This window comes from Carassius gibelio, chromosome B17 (assembly GCF_023724105.1).
Source record: "Carassius gibelio isolate Cgi1373 ecotype wild population from Czech Republic chromosome B17, carGib1.2-hapl.c, whole genome shotgun sequence".
Lineage (NCBI taxonomy): Eukaryota > Metazoa > Chordata > Actinopteri > Cypriniformes > Cyprinidae > Carassius > Carassius gibelio.
Genome location: NC_068412.1, coordinates 13,973,104 through 13,991,029, shown reverse-complemented (window position 1 = coordinate 13,991,029; position 17,926 = coordinate 13,973,104). Strand labels below are relative to the sequence as shown.

Here is a 17,926-nt window from a genome sequence, read left to right as displayed (position 1 = left end):
AGAAAGGCTTGCCATGGCTCTCACTTGTGAATTCGCAGTGGTACGCTTACAGTTCAAAATGTCCATTGGATAATGGATGCTCAAACAATAACAACAGTGAAAAATTCAAATATAAAATCCCAATAAGCCTTTTGGTTGGACTTAATCTGGTCAACACAACACACAGTATATGAAAGACATGCACTATGTTTTGCCATTGCAAAGCATTAGCATATTTTGAAGCAAAATTTGAATAATCCTCTCTGCTTGACACCCCCACAAAGGCCTCTTTGTTTTGGAAGCCCTTGAGAGTGAATAAGTGAGTGGAATATTCCAAAAACCTCCTTAAAGTACAAAAATAGCACAATACTATGCCTTCAGTGGGACATGCTTTAGATATGCGCTGACACCTTGAACGCTGCACTGCTTATGGCTAAAAGGCAAAATCCAATATCCAACAAAAAAACATATTTTGGTAGGTTACAGTGAAGTTTCATGAGTGTCAATCTTTGAGTCTGAAAATTATGGAAGCATGTTTCAAAAAAATTTAAAATTAAAAATCACAGTTTACAAATAACAATTTTATATATATAAGTACATTTGCAAATGAGAGATAAAAAAATAGTAATAATTAAGATAACATAACATAATTAAGAAATAAAGTTGCAACTGTAAAACAACAGTTACCTTGTTATCTTTTTTTTCTCTGAAAACTAAATTGACTGCCATAGGAAATCTTTTTTTTTTTTTTTGTGTCAACAAGCTTTAAAAATATTCTAAATATTTTAAAATAATTAATGTTTTGAACTTTCTATTTATCAAAACATTCTTTACATTTTTTTTTTATCACATATTCCACAAAATATTAGGCATCACACACATTAAGAACATTGATAATAATACAAAATGTTACTTGAGTACCAAATCCACATATTGTAATGATTTTCTGAAGGATCACATGACACTGAAGTGTGGCTGCAAAAAAAATACAATCCAGCTTTGCCGGAATAAATTGCATTTATTTTACAATATCACAGTTTTTACTATATATTTGATTGAATAAATGTAGCCTTTATAAAGGTGAATAAATGCATCTCCCTGATTCCAAACTTTTGAATAGTAAATTATTTAGAAAAAAGAGAGAGCGTACAGCACTAATGACTTTGGTCTTATCAGATAGAAAGCATGGTTTCAGAATTGTTATCAGTAAGGTAATGGGAGAGAGTGCCAGATTAAGAGCCAATGCAAGTCATCTGAGGTCTGCCACATTATCCGGACCCCATATCACCCTGGAGCCCAAGACTGGTTTCCCACTGAAGCTAAGCAAGGCTGAGCCTGGTCAGTACGGATGGGAGACCTCCTGAGAAAACTAGGTTGCTGCTGGAAGAGGTGCTGGTGAGGCCAGCAGGGGGTGCTTATCCTGTGGTCTGTGTGGGTCCTAGCACCCCAGTGTAGTGATGGGGACACTATACTATCAATGAGCACCGTCCTTCAGATGAGACGTTAAACCGAGGTCCTGACTCTCTGTGGTCATTAAAAATCCCAGGATGTCTTTCGAAAAGAGTAGAGGTGTGACCTCGGGATCCTGGCTAAATTCGCCCATTGGCCTCTGACCATCATGGCCTCCTAACAATCCCCATATCTGCTGATTGGCTTAATCACTCTGTCTCCTCTCCACCAGTAAGCTGGTGTGTGGTGTGTGGTGTGTGGTGGGCGTTCTGGCGCACTACAGTATCCAGGTGGATGCTGCACACTGGTGGTGGATGAGGAGATACCCCCTGTCTATGTAAAGCGCTATGAGTGCCTAGAAAAGCGCTATATAAATGTAATGAATTATTAATTAAATTATAACAGGCAAACAAGGGCTGTGTCAATATCACCCATTGAGGGGAAGATGAGTTTTATCCCTCAGTCTGCAATTTTTTATGAGAGCACAGCTCAATGAATAACAGCACAAGAGCCACGATACTAAAGGAAATCAATGTCTAGCTTTGAACGAATCGAAAGCCTCATATCAACATTAACCTCCAAATTCAAGTGACAGCCTTGTGAGGTCAATGAGAAAACAGTGAATAAATGTCTTCCAACTGTGGCTCTTATGAATTGCATTAGAATTTCAACGTTTTATATTCTTGCTGCTAAAGTTGTGGAGAGGTCAAGTGTAGAAGCAAGTGGAAGCTTTTGTTCATGACATTCATTCTCACTCACTTTCAGTTTTCTCTTCTGGTTCTGTCGGTAACGTGAGCAGGTCTTTAATCCTAATCCTGTTGCACATGCACCCATCAGTGGCTCAAAGGACGACCAATAAGAAGTGAGAGCCGAGTGCCAAGAACACTTCTCTGGCAGCAGCAGCTGAATGAGACAACAGCAGTCAGAAAGACTGAGACGTCTGGTAGACGTCTTGATGCCAGAACACCAGATATCCTTTGCCAGAACTCACCGCCAAGGTTTAATTTGAGTAAGGACATGAGGTTGATTTATCTCCAGAATCCTTCAGGAAATAACCAAGATGATGGACACGTTTTGGCTGAATGAGAACAATTATGTAAAGGTCAGTCTTAAAAGATTAGTTCACTTCTGACATCATTCGCTCATCCTCATGTATTTCTAAACCTGGAGCACAAAGTAAGATATTAGGAATGTTTCAACCGTTTTCATCAATACAATGAAAGTCAATGAAATTTTTCTAAATATATTTTATTTCATATCATCTTTTATATTTTTTGGTTTAACGGTTTTGAATAACATGGTGAATAGATGATTGTTTTTTTTTGTGTGTGTGTTTTTTTTTTAAGATTTAAATTTAAATTAATGTTTTCATTCAACCAAAATGTGACCATCATCATTTTGGTAATTTCCTGAAGGATTGTGGAGGCAAAATAATTGAAAAAAATGTCTTTATAATATTATTTTTTTGTCTGAGCTATCCCTTCAAGAGCAGATGAGTCTTTGCTGGCCCAGTATCCCTACAACAGTGTAGTTTGCCGATCAGTAACCTCGTGAAGCATTTAAGAACAAATGACTTCATACCAGATCCAGAGCTTCGGCAGAGCACTGTACTGATGACCTCACCGCAGCGCTCTCCAGCACACCCTCATTCAATTACCCACAGTCCTACGCTGGCCTGACAAGCCAGAATACAGGCCAGCTATCATTCTCACTCAGCTGAACAGAGTGAATGCAGAAAAGCAGAGCGGTTGCCCCTTTTCATTTAAGAACTTGTAAAACAAGACGTTTATAAGTGTAACTGATGTATGAGGCCTATAGCAGATTAAAGGGGCTCTGTTGAATGGAAGACTTCTGAGTCATGACTGCCAACATGATAAAAGAGAAGATTACACCACAACCACACAATCATATCATAGCTTCAGTGTAAACAAGTCAGCAACCTCCGATGCTGCTACGCCACATGACCCCAGAAACAAATATCACTCTAATGTTGGATTTTCAAAATGAACTTTAAAAAAGATTATGGAGTGAACCCATTAGGGACACACTGATATTTAATTCTGGTCAATACTTATAAGTTGATAGTTATTTTCCATGTCATGGCTGATAACTGATAAATGGTCAATATTAAAATCAAATACTATTTTGTGAAAATAAAGAAAAAACAAAATAATAAAAACTGAAACCAATCATTTTAAATGCATTTTGTAAGTAAATTAAGGCATCACAACCTTAAAATTTACAGTTTGAAACATGGACATTCATTGGAAGATTTGCTAAAGATTACATTACTATTATAAAATTATTATTTAACAACAACCATAATAATAATAACAATAAATATAAATGCAAATATTGCATTCAAAGAAATTATTAGTGATTTAAAAAAAACATGCATGCACAATTAAATATCCAGTTTAATTTTAGTATGTATACCGTATCCACTGATTTATTATAAAATCTCTAATTGATAACGTTAAAATATGAAAATACTGTGAATGTCTAGAATGAACAGAATTATAAGCTAGAATGCTGATTTACAGTAAAAAGATAGACTAAATTTAGCAAACAAGAAATTTGAGTACCCTGAACAAAAAAAAACAATAATAAAGTCATAAATCAAAGATTACTGAAGCATGTTCTACAAGAAAATTCTCCTTCAGTCTTTCTACTACAAAAATGTATATTTATTTCAATTTGCTATTTTCCATTTTTGTAATTATTTGTGAAATTTACTTAGATACTATGCCTTTTTTCAGCATAGACTGAAATAAACCCTCACCAATAAATGCTAAAACTACAGTTCAATAAAAGCTTTAATGTAAAACTCGTGCAACAGCACAGCATCACATCCTACACAAGCACAAGGAGAACTTCAGATGGCTTTCTCTAGCGCTGTGATGTCAAATGAGGTTCCTTAATGCAAGAGATTAATGGTGTTTGACAGAACAGTGACACGCACTTCTATTCATCCTGGAACAAGGAAATCCCTTACTAACCACCCCAAACTCCTCTCTTCTTTCCCTCTTTTATAATCAGCCCTCACCCAAAAGCCTTGAAGCACCAGCCAGCATCCACACACATGACTACAGAATACAGATCGCAATCAGGATGGCAGGACAACAACACACATCCTCGTCCTCTAGCTTGTCGAAAGCTCTTGAGTTTCATTTTCTCACTGGAGAACGGTCTGATGTAATAAAGGCGTAAGAGATGATTCTCTGCATTGTTTCTTTCAAAACGAACAAGTCTGATGGAAAACAACATCAAACACCTTCAATCTCAGGAATGACAAAATGCTTCACCTAAACACTATAAGTATCTGAAAAACATGACATTTGAGAGATACCCTTCTAGAAACACTTGCTTCGGGAGCATCTCTGTGGAAGAAAACTGTCAACTACTATCAAATCCTTTCAAAAGGATCCATCACAGCCAAGAGGATTTCAAACTTTCTCAAAGTTGAGGGACTGAAGAAGGTCATAAAGGTTAAGTGCAGCACCTGAGGTACAGCTGAGGCGACATGTTTACGTGAACATGTAGATCATAAGATGGACAAGCTCTCAGACTAAAGACAGAAAACATGATGAGTTTACCGTTGCAGAACTGTAGCAGTGAGGAGGTGTCATAGAGACTGCTGTAGCTGGAGAAGCCGTCCTCCATTCTCTTCCTCTCTTCTTCCCTTTCTCCGATAGCTCCCTGTTACTTTCGTTGGCTGGCCACTGCAGCTCTCTGTCCACACAACATCCAGTTTTCTTCTAGGGTCAGCCTGCCAGTGTCATTCACCATGACAACCCATTCATGCTCGCCAACTCAGATGTTGTCCTTGACTAGGACAGAAATATTTTCTGAAGTTATAAAAGGCTTGTCTTCTTGTGCACTTTTTCTTCCCCGGTTCTATCTGTGGTGTTTTCCTGTGTGAGATCTCTATAGGAAAAATAAGCCAGTGCAGGGCTTGAGCTCTCAGAGGAGTGTGTGCGTGTGTTGGGAGTGTGTGAGTGTTTGTGTAATGTCGAGGACACTCCGCTGAGCTCGTCTGTGAGTCCCGGTCTGATGGAGAACGGACCAATCAGAGTGCAGGGGGTGGAGCCTCCTTCAAAACATAAACCCTCCCCCTCCAGCTGACTGAGACTCAACTGACACTGTAGGAAACAGTGCTGCAGAAATTAAGCAAGAAAAGATGACTTTGCTGCATTAGAGGTGTCCTAAAATAGAAACAAGTTGGTGTGAATCAATATTTAGAGTTGGTAAAAAGCTAGAATTGATTAAGGGTATTTTTGTGTGTTTTTAAACGCTGATTGAGAATGTAGTTGTACTTAAACTGCACACTGGAGTAAAGAGGATTATGACTGTGACTGAGGCTAAATATAAGCTTCCATCTTTTAATGGAAGCAGGAAAGACACTGTACTGTGAAACACTTATATATTATATATATATATATATATATATATATATATATATATATACATATATATATATATATATATATATATATATATATATATATATATATATATATATAAAGACATATCTACACTATCATTTCAAAAGTTTGGGGTCAGTACAATTAAAAATGAAATGTTTTTTTAAAGTAGTCTGTTATACTCAGAAAAGATGCAGTTATTTTATTTAAAATACTGTAAAAATAGTAGTATTGTAAAATATTATACAGTTTAAAAGGTCTGTTATTTAAATTAATATATATTAAAATGTTTTTTTTTTCTGTGTTGGTAAAGCAGAATTTTCAGAATCATTACTCCAGTCTCAATTATTCTCTCTACATCTTTTATTGTGCTGAAAACAAATCTTAATGTTCCTTGTTAACTGCGGATATATAGAAAGACCACATTATTTTTGCAAAAAAATTGTAACAAAATAAATGTCTATACTGTCACTTTTGATCAATTTAATACATCCTAAATTAAAATATTACAATGGGAAACAAAATCATACTGACCCTAAATTTTTGAGCAATAGTATATAAAATCATATACATATATGCATATAAACTTATTTATATTTTGAACTACACAAGCTACTATCAAAAGGCATCGTTACATTGAAGTTATAGTAAAATATCTTCATATAATGATGTATTATTCTTGTTTGCAATCAGAGCATTATTTATGCTTACAAAAAAACTTACTAAATATGACTTAAATAGGTACATGAACACTTAAACAACCAATAAAGTTAAAAAATAACAACAATTTATATAAGAAGGTGAAGTGATTAATTGTGACATTTGACAAAATGTTTCAACAAATTTAAATGAATGACCTATTTAAACAAATTCACTCAAATTAATCACATTTCCAAGTGCTTCATATGAAGTAAATTTATATTTTAGTAACACTTTATTTTAAGGTGTCCTTGTTACACATTAAATGTACTATTATAATAACAATAAATTATGCATAATTACATGCAAGTAACCCTAAGTCAAATCCTAATCCCGACCCTCACCATATGTAGTTAATCAATACTAATCTGTACTTAAAGCTGCAGTAGGTAACTTCTGTAAAAATATATTTTTTACGTATTTGTTAAACCTGTCATTATGTCCTGACAGTAGAATATGAAACAGATAATCTGTGAAAAAATCAAGCTCCTCTGGCTCCTCCCAGTGGTCCTATTGCCATTTGCAGAAAGTCATCCGCTCCCGGTAAGAAACAACCAATCAGAGCTGCGGTCCGTAAGTGTGTTTGTGTTCAAAATGTAGAAAAATGTATATAATAACCGAGTACACCATGAATCCATTTTCCAAACCCTGTTTTTAGCTTGTCCTTAATCACTAGGGTACACCTATAATAAGTGTTTATATTCGGACTATTGTAGATTGCTTCGAGGGTACCGCGGCGGAGTAAACCCAGTACCTTTGTGATTCTTCATAGACATAAACAGTGAGAAGTAGTTCCGGCTACGATGTTCTTCCGCAAGACGCAAGCAGTTCTGTTTATTAACCACTAGAGCGTCAAAAGTTACTGACTGCAGCTTTAAATGTACAATTACTCTGTGACAAGGACACATAAAAAAAAATTTCAGTTCACTCAGCTGTAAATACAACGCAACAAAAATAGTGACATACTCTTGAGTTTTGTCATGCTACACCACAGATAATCACATGTAATCACTGTTTTAAAAAGCCGTACTACGTACGTTGTCGTACTATTTGAAACTTTTTGTAAGTTACCCCAACACTGCAGACAGTAAAGAAATAAAATAGTGCTTCCCATATGAGGAGGAAGGTTTTTGGGAACTTTTCTACATGAGACACAATACATGACCTCAATTTCTACTCTTTATTCCACAATTCAAACAAGCTTTTAGAGTAAAAATTAGAGCTAAACACTGACTATTCAACCCTTATCTGCCTTCAGACAGACAAAGCAGTCTGGACGACCATCAAAGAGAAACAAAGGTTGGCAAAAAGAGAATGAGAGTGTATCTCAGTTTTGACTGTGGGTCGCCACAGGGGAAAACCTCTATAAATTATTAAAGAGACAGGCGCATACGGTACAATATGCATAAGAAGTATGACGTGGCCTTTATTTACACATCTTCAAACAGACAAAACACAGTCAAATTAAAAAAAAAATTGGATAGAAAAGCTGCAAGAGCCTCTTTAAAGATTATTCTCCTTACCCCATCCCCCAACCTCAAATGATGGCAAGTGGAAGAGAGCTGTGTTAAATTGGATTTCTGGGGTTTCTGTGTCCAATTTGACCATGGCTTTGCCTCAGAAGCCTAAAAAAAAGAAATGATCCGAGTGGTGGATGATGAGACATTTGCATGTCCCACTGGTGTCTCTCTTTCTCTCTCTTGTCCCAAGGCCAGCAGAGCTACTTGAATCTGGCATTAGAGAGCCTAGAGAGTTTATCCTTAGACCCCATAACAGTGCAGGCACTGCCACTTCTGTCTGTCCCGCTAAAGATCAAATCAAGGATTAGCCCCAGAAGGCAGCCATCCATTTTTCCATTTTTTTTTTACATGGTGTCTCTTCCTCTGAAATCATTAAAAAGGGACCTTTGATCATGCCAATTAATTGTTTTCATATTCAGTTTGCGATTTTAATGCCATTGCACTAGTAATACATTATATATGGGTTACTACATTACTACATAATGTAATTAAAAACAGTCAATATTTAGCATGTTCATGAAGGATTTCTGGTTTAATTTTTATTTAGATACACATTTAAGCAGTGCATAACAATATAAAGTGTTCAAAATTTTTTTGTCTTGTCCTGAATCATGATGATAAGCCTTCAGTAATGATTTACACTTATTAGCTGTCTGGTTTGAGAAATTTCAAGCTTCTGTCATTCTGTCATTCACCAAGTCATTTCTAACTCAAAGTGATTTTTTTTTTTTATTCCTAAAAACTTTTTTCATCGTATTCAAGTACAAAACAGTATAAAATAAAATACAAAACAGTGCCTATAATAGTGATTTATATTCTGAGCTGTCGCAGCTGCCCTGTTACGGTGATCACATGAAATGTCAAATCATCAGATGCATCCATGCATCAAGGATTTTGTTGTAAAAAAAGCTGATATATATATATATATATATATATATATATATATATATATATATATATATATATATATATATATATATATATATATATATATATATATATATATATCAGCTTTTTTTACAACAAAATCCTTGATGCATGGTGTGTGTGTACACAATTAACAGCAATAGTAACAACATCAGCAATACAGAAAAAAATGTGAAACTGCAATTCTATTAATATTTTATGATTCTCAAATAAAAATTTTCTAAGATTCCATTTTTTTATAATTTGAGTTTTACTGGTGACATTCTATCAATTTGCTATAGAACAGCACAAGCACTTGATGATTTTTTGGCATCGACTGCCTGCGTGTTAATCAAGGCAAATATAGTCCAGTGGTGGTGCTGTGAGATTAGAGAGTGCACAGACTCCTGGAGAGAGACACCAGCTGGGGGAAGGGAGAGAGGCTGGGAGAAGCACTTCTTCATCTCTGTGTAAGTCTGGGGATCCCTCGGGTGGCAACAGTACAGTGCTACACCCTCCTTTTGTTCTCCTATTTTGTTTGCTGCACCTTTTTCATTCAAACCCATATGCACACACTTAAACACAAAATTACACACATATGCATCATAAAGGAGCTTCTTGGGGATTAGATATATTCGGCACCTGACATAGTTCCATTTTTTTTTTAAGGAAAATTATACGCTATAATCTAAAGACTACATTAGCATTCCTGCATGTCCATATTCACAGTACTTTATAACTAAGGAAGCACTGCCTCTAAACTACAGTGAGTCAAGAAAATTATACACAAACAAAGAAGAGTAGCAATCTATCCACTGTATCCATCTGCTTCAGATAATTTTTTATACTAAAAATAAAATACATTTATTCAATTTTGTACAAATTTTGTTTTATTCATTTTTATTTGTTTATTTTTTTATGTTTCATTTTTGTTTTAATTAAAATTGTATGCTGAAAACCAGAAAATAATTTGCCAATTAACCTACAAATGCAAAACTACACAACCTTGAAGATCTACATACACAGGAGCCACATTTCGTAGCGTTTAGTTCAAGCAAACTATTTGTTAAATAATTATACAATAATCTTATACAACAATCTGCCTACTGTACATGAAAAATAGCATTAATGTTAGCAATCAGATGACATTTTTTCTCCTCCAGCAGAACTATAACTGCATTAATGGCATGTCACAAACAATGTCAGGAGGTTGTGTTGATAATCTCAGGGTAATAGACCATGCCAGTGCCTGAGGTTTAGCCTAAAATAGCATCTGCACCTTTCTTTGCTCCAATACCTATTAGTGAATTAACATTCACATGACGCGCAGACTCAACCAGCTCATTAAAAGATCTTACATGTGCAAGCTTCTTATTATATAACAACTTATTATTATACATATTGTGACTGAATAATGACTCTTTATGAAAGGATGATGTAATCCCTAGTGACACTGAAACCTCTGTACAGGTCAATTGAAAAACAAATGGTCTAATGAAGTTGACGCTTTCTGAATCTCTCTATTCTTAGTGTTTGAAACAAAACCCTGAGCAGCTACTTTTGGATACTGGATAATCTCATGTTAGGTTAGCCCTGTTTATTATGACTCTGTCACCACCTAGCAACAGCATCGCCCCACAGCCCTCACACAGACATCAGTCTGAACATTTAACAGCAAAATCAGATATACTTCTGTCATTAAATACCATATCACTTGCAAAAAATTGCATGAAAAGATGATTTATAATAACTTGCATTAATACTTCATTAACCAACAAACTATAATATGTAACTGACCATTAGTTGGCTTGATTTGCAATGAAATGGCCTTCAGCTAAACAATGGGGAAATGTCAGTATTTGTTTGAAATATTAAGGTACAAGATTATTGGTATGTTGAAAATTTAGCTTTGCTGTCAAAAGGACTTAAGGCTGTTAAGGTGCTTCCATTAAGTAATGAGTTAAGGGTTTGAATACTTATGCAATGTACTAATTTCAGTTTTCTTTTTTTAATAAATGTACAAAATTGTGAAAGTTCAGTTTTTTTTGCTTTGTCATTATGGTATATGGAGTTTGAATTATGGTGTATGGAGTGTAGATTGATGTGGAGAAAAAATTTATTTAAAGCCGTTTAACAAGGCTGCAACATATAAAAACATGAAATAAATGAAGGGGTGTGAATACTTTCGCAAGGACCTATATATACTATATATACTTATCCTAGCAAATGCATAATTCTTGTGTCTTTTCTATCTTTTATTCAATAATTCTTCATGTGACTCTTTCTGTCTCAAGTTCATTCTTTCTATATATCTTACAGTTATCTGCCCCTGAACAGGGGTCATCTGCTTTTGGGATTGACAAAGCACTTACGATCGTCTGGGTTGTGAAAACAGTTCAGACCCAGAATTAACGGAGAACCCAGGCATCAAATGACAGAACTGCAGACAGACATTGTGATCGATATGAATGCAACTCACCACTGCTCTAAATCTAATCAGTTAACATCATGAGTCAAACAATGTTGGTCAAGCCACGGTGACATCATTTAAATGACATCATACACAACTGTGGTTAATTTGTCCAATGAAAGCATACTGGATTAGTGGAAAGAAAAAGATCTGCAGAAATAGCAAATCAGCTTCCCAGTAACAATTCAAGTGAGGCTGAAATATTGCATCTTATTTTCACAACATTTGAACATTTTACACATTTAATTTTGCAGTATTATTACGGTCACAATTACACATATTCACAACAAACAAACAAGGCCAGGCGACCAACATTCAGTCATGTGATCTGCATTTCCACAAGCTTTTTATCCACTTCTGGGCCCCTAACACAGCTGGTGTGGGTGGGGACCTGGGCAGCCAGCCATGCGGCTTCCCCTGAGGCATTATTCTCCACAAACCCCGGACCACCACCTGGCCCAAGCCCTGCTCCCGTGGTCCCTGTAGTGTGGACCAACAGGCAGGAGAAAGGGAGAGGGGAGCAGGGACACAGAAGAATGTGACTGCATCTATCTGACACCCCTACTGTTCCCATTCAGATGATGATGTCATTAAACCTTACATCAGCACTCATAAATTCACTCAAGCATACAGCCAGCATGATTAAAGTGCACTAAATGAGCTGCAACCCCCAAATATGATATATTTTCTGCTGAATCATATGGCCAAGCAGAATCTAATATTCCAGCCATGAAGTTTTTATAAAAGAACTACATAAAGAAAGATAATAATCTGGATATTGTTCTTATGAATTGACATGTAATCTATGTGGGTTGTATGACACGTGTGATTTAAATGTTCCTTCATCTGTGATGATTATATATAAGAGTATGTACTCCTGCTTGCACTGCTCTGTATCCCGTGGAGCAGGGAAAACATTAATCATATCTGACTTCTGTTGCTGGATACATGGAAAATCCCATCCCCCAGTTACTATATATGGAATATGGACGAACATATATAATGCTCTACATACACCTATACAAGAACACAGAACTCTTTTCTTTCACATACATCACATCATTCATTTTCAAGAATCTATAAGAGCTTTAAACGGCAGAATATGGTTAGTTTCCAGTCATATGCTGCACTATGAAACTGCAGTTGTTACTGTACTTTAATTACCTTTATTTATTATTATTATTATTATATTTTATTAACAATAAGAACTAAAATCTGAATTTAGGCATCAAACTCAGAGGTAGAATTAACACAAGACTGACATTTTAAATATAAAGTTTTGAATATAGAAACCTGAATGATTAAAGGGGTCGTATGATGTAGCTTTTTACACATTGCGTTGCGTATCGCACCGCGTAAACATAAAACCATGTTGGGACTGGAGAAACGACAAACAACGAGCACTACTCTACACTGCTCAAAACTCACATTTGACTCATCAGTGGCAAATCCTTTACATATGTAAACGTACTTACAGATTGTGAGTCAGAACAGCCAGCATTCTAAGTCTTCTCTCCCAGGTTAAGAAAACAGTCCTTCATGAAATGCACAGCACACATCTGAATATTTGGGTTGAAATGTTCTGGAACAGTTTTGTAAATACAACTTAACCACTGATTTCTTGTCATTTCATCTTTTGGAAGGCCAAACAAAGAAGTTTCGCTTTTCTATCAAAACACACAATGTCTTCACAACATGGCGTAGGCAGCAACAATAATGAAGCAACTTCTTTTGTTGCCTGAACATTTGGATGGCATTATGCAAATCTTCACACATTGTGATGTAGACAAGTGGGGGCCTGTTAGAACGAGGCATTTTAGGAAGACGTGGAAGTCTTAACTTTTATAAAGAATATCTCTTTGGATTTGAGACTTTAGTCTTTGCAACTTTAGGGATCTCATCCATTCACAAACAGCTTGTAATACTCCAAAAAGAAAGGAAAACTTGAAATTGCATCATAAGACCCCTTTAAATTACTCAATTTATGCTTTAAAATGAAACAGAAACCACCAGTAGGTGGCAGTTTTGCAACAGAATAATGCATTCAATCGATTTGTTCATACAGCTGATCAATTTAGGAATGTAGCAAGTGACTCTCTTTATGAATGGGGCATTGAATCATTGACTCACTAGATTTGTTCAAAAGCAAAGATTCATTCGTAAATGAAACAGTGCTGTGTCAAAGACTATAGATGCACAGAGGCTGTGACTGTTTTTTAACTATATTTTTGTTGATGAAATAAAGCAAAATAGACAACAGTGTTCCTAAAAGTCACTTACTATAAACTTTAGTTTAAAATCAAAAAAGTTTTTTTTTAAACTGTTATAAATTAAATTTCACCTTTGCAATCTCTCTTTATAATCATTACACTGCACACTGAATCTTTTATTGTCTCTACACTTTGTTTGTTACAAGGAATGACAAAAACAGTCTGCTTTCACAATCTGTGCTGTGAGGAGCAGGACGCGCCGCGATAGAGAAGCTTTTCTCTTGGCTGCAGTCTGCAGGCCAAAGACGCATCATGCAGCAAACCATAAACACAACGCTACATTTATGTACGGAACTGGGATTGCTTTCACAGTCTTTCGAACGGATAAAATATAGAAATCACTTTAATTTCCAAATAAAACTAACCAGTTGGAAGTGAAATGCCGCACCCCTCAAAATTCCATCCCTGCCAATAAGATACGACTAGTTCACTGGTCAAACCAATTAGTGGGCCGTTCAAAATACAGGGCTCATAAACCACTAATGGGAACTTAATGTGGTAGATCAAAAGTAGGAGTACTTTTCTCCGCAGTGTAAACATACCGCTAGCTTTTACAGGGACTTCACATTACCAGTTTCAGATTGTCAGGATTACTTTGGTCGATCAGTATATTGAATAACTCTCCCCAGCAACACTATGAAGCTGAAATTGTATTACGGATGGAGATGCTCCTCCCCAGACCAGACCAGATGAGTTAAGTCATTATATAAAAATACCCTTGCAATGGAAAATACAGCATGCTTTTCAACATGACAATACACAGTGCCTCAAGGCCAACATGATAGAGGTTTGAGAATTAAACTGTAACGGCACAGCTGCACTACTTGGGGATTCTCCAAGTCTGAAGTGATTTTTGTTATTTTCTCATCCCTTATGGCAAGCAAAACATGGGTGGGGCAGTAAAACAGTGAGAAATGCTTATTTTCTCACCTGCCAAAATAGAAACAAATGAAGGCTGCTGGATGTTTGTCAAATTTTCACGACTGTCAGCTCTCATAAAGGATATCATACATCGCATAATGTTAATGTACTCTTAAGGCCCAAGCCTTACTGACCCAAGGAGTTCAGATGACCAGAGACCATGGTCGTACTCATACCATTCTGTCATTTCATGCATTAGTACGGAACGCAGTTCAACTAAAGACAAATGAAAGTCATTCTGCTACAATATAATTCTCCTTTGTTATGAATTATATGACTTTAAGCAGGTGGGCGTAGTGTGTGCGCCATCGTTATTGTAAATAGCTGAACAGTGACACCTTGTGGTTCACTTACAGCATCCACGTATTCCAGTCATTATGAGAAAAAAGTATACCGTTGTAAAGTAAACACAAATCATCGGTGTTATTTATAATATATGGGCACTTTTGTTCATGTAGACTACAAACAAACTCTAGACTAAAACACACTGTAGAAAACTTGTTTGTTTACTAAAAATGACCAACAATTAATTGATATGGACAACAGAAGAATTATAATTTTTAATACATTATCAATATTTGCACTTGCAAATTGTTAAGACAGCATTATATGGTGGAAAAGACATTGTTTCGTTTTTTTTTTTTTTTTTTTTTTTTTTTTGTGGGAAAAAATCTGTACCTGTTTTCTGTCTCGATACAGCTGATATCATAGCTAGGCTATAGCATTTGTTTTTATATATGTGAAATAAATACAGCATTAACAATACATACTGCCACGTTTTTTTTTTATTGCTCGTTGACTGGAGATGACAAAATAATAATGTAAAACTTATATTTACCTTGATTTTTCTCTGTATTTTCACAGATACTGCGTCTTATTTAACCAAAGCATGCTCTTCAGTGACATTTTCAGGGTGAAAAAAAGAAACGTTTGTTGTGGAAATGACGCAAAAACTAGGAGACCTTCGTGTTTATAAAAATACATAAATAAATAAATAAATAACTTGAATAAATGTATTTCTAAAATAATATTCCCCCCACTTTTTAGAGCGATGATTTTTAATGAAATAGTTTTCGCCAAGTTTGAAACATTTGACTACATTCCTTTTGATTCTGATTTTGAAGTAACAATTGTGCAGATTAAAGTAGCAGATTCGTTCTGATATTATGTGTGCGTGTGTCGAAATCAGACTGTTTATTTAGTGCAAAGCCTGCAGTTAATGTGGGACATTTTAAGATTCAGTCAGTGGAAACAAATGGCCTTCTGTTACACAGAGGCCCAATAATTATACAAAGTGGGTTCATTAAACTCTGAGCTTCATTAACAAAGACGTTCTTCACAATTATGAAAGGGATTCCAGCCGAATGAATTAGTTCTGTAAACAGCTCAAGGTTATCTGTTTAAGTGCAGTCTCATGACTGGGAATTACTGCACAACTTTTCTCAGGAGAATCAAAAACAAAACTGAGAAGCACGGGCACTTTATAGTTAAGTTATTGTTATCATATTATCTTAACTCACTCACATCTTGATTTCCTGATATAACATATATGGGAAAAGACAAATAAGTTAAATATCCTAGAAACAACTTTACTGAGACTATTTATAAGCACATACTAAAAAAATATATCACTTAGGCCTACTGCATGGTGTTTAGACACTACACAAAAGCTATGTTTTTAAACTCTGATATATGTGAATATCTGTGCACGCCAGATTCCTAACAACAGATAGAGCTAGCCTTGGCAAACACATAACAGCAGTGAGTTACTACACGTGACCACTGATAACCACCACATAATCTTGGAAGAGAATGCATTGACTTCATTCCTAAAACAAACCTTAAAATATTAAACATTGTTATGGCATAATCTTCATAACTGGAGGCATTCGTGACAAAAACGAAGGACACAAACCATTTCATTGCAAATCACTAGGAATTGAGTTGCTACTAATGTACTTTTTATATGTGAGGTTACTATAACAGAACCGAATACAGCCATTTTTCCGTTAGACTTCAGTGTTAACTGGGTTAGGTAAAATGCCTGGTAAACAGTATTGTTCTTCGCACCAGGAGGGAGACGGTCTATTTATATCTGATTGTTTTTACTGTGCAGACAGCCAGCCACCGTTCTGACTTTGCTAGGCTCTGCTCTATGTGAGGGAAATGATCCCTTCAAGCGTGTCTTATGTTTATATACGTTATAAATGCACTGCCATGTAGACACCCAAGCGGGAAGCACATATCCACATGACACTGTTATAAATAACAGCTGCAGCAGTGTTCAGCTGTGATGTATGATCCAGATAAATTATTTGTGGAGGCTATAACACATATTTTGCAACAGACGCACACATAGAACTGAAGCACATTCTGGAAAATGATAGTCTCTCCCGTAAGATGTCCAATGACAGAGATGGTCGGCCTGAGAGCAGCCATATATGGCTAAAAACCTTTGCACTCTCATCAAGCAGATTATGAGAACATATTTGCAGGATGAGTTGTCAGCATGGAGCCAGGCCAAAACTGTATAAATCCAAAATTCCCTGACACTGGATACTCACCCATCGGAAGCCCCTCACAGTCTGACATTATGAAGTAAAGTGGAAAACTCTCTCTGGATGGATAGTGTCCAAAACAAAACTCTGACGATGAAACAAACGGCTCTTTGAGATTGCGTACACCATCCGACCTTTCTGCTTCTGCCCTTGCTGGCCAGCTGAGAACCATGGGATGCAAAGAATGCGTATCAAGCACTCATGGCCCCGGCTACTATTGGACGATAAATATGTTTACACCCTCCCTCTCTCCTCTGGAGGCAATCCATTAAATCTGACCGGCCTGCTACACTGAGAGGCTCCATTACCGGCTACAAATGCTGTCACTCTAGCTATTCTGAAACCAGATGAACCCATCCAAACCTAAATTCAACAGTGGCTGCAAACGAGTGACAGCTATTTGAAGTTTCTTTTCTTGTTCTAAAATAGAAACAAAGAAAAAGGACAATTGTTTATTTAATGCCTGTGTTGTTGTATCAATGTCACATGTGTATCGTTAAGTTTTAAAAGTAATCTTAAATCACTAATAGTGTGAATATTGTGGTAATTATGATGAAAGAATAATCATCATCACCGCCACTACGAGCATCATCATCGTGGTTGTTGTTTTTTAGTATTATTATTTTATATAAGAATTATTATTATTATATTTATTATTATTACATTGGCTGCCGGTTTCCATAGTTTACATAAAACTCAAAATGTGTTTATTCAAAATGATGACTCAAAA

At 35.9% G+C, this 17,926-nt stretch overlaps 1 protein-coding gene across 6 annotated transcripts in view; it reads right to left on the bottom strand.

Annotated features, from left to right (window-relative positions):
* Positions 1–17,370, bottom strand: part of LOC127976751 (echinoderm microtubule-associated protein-like 1) — a 50,468-nt gene extending 33,098 nt beyond the window's left edge. For 4 of the 6 annotated variants that reach the window (XM_052581377.1, XM_052581378.1, XM_052581379.1 and 1 more), the window contains exon 1: positions 17,203–17,370. In XM_052581377.1, coding sequence (XP_052437337.1) covers positions 17,203–17,368 — 166 coding nt within the window. In that variant the 5' untranslated portion in view covers positions 17,369–17,370. Of the gene's footprint in view, positions 1–5,024; positions 5,427–17,202 lie in introns of those variants that run through there. The other 2 variants (XM_052581381.1, XM_052581382.1) reach the window with 1 other exon arrangement.
* Between the last annotated feature and the right edge of the window lie 556 nt (positions 17,371–17,926).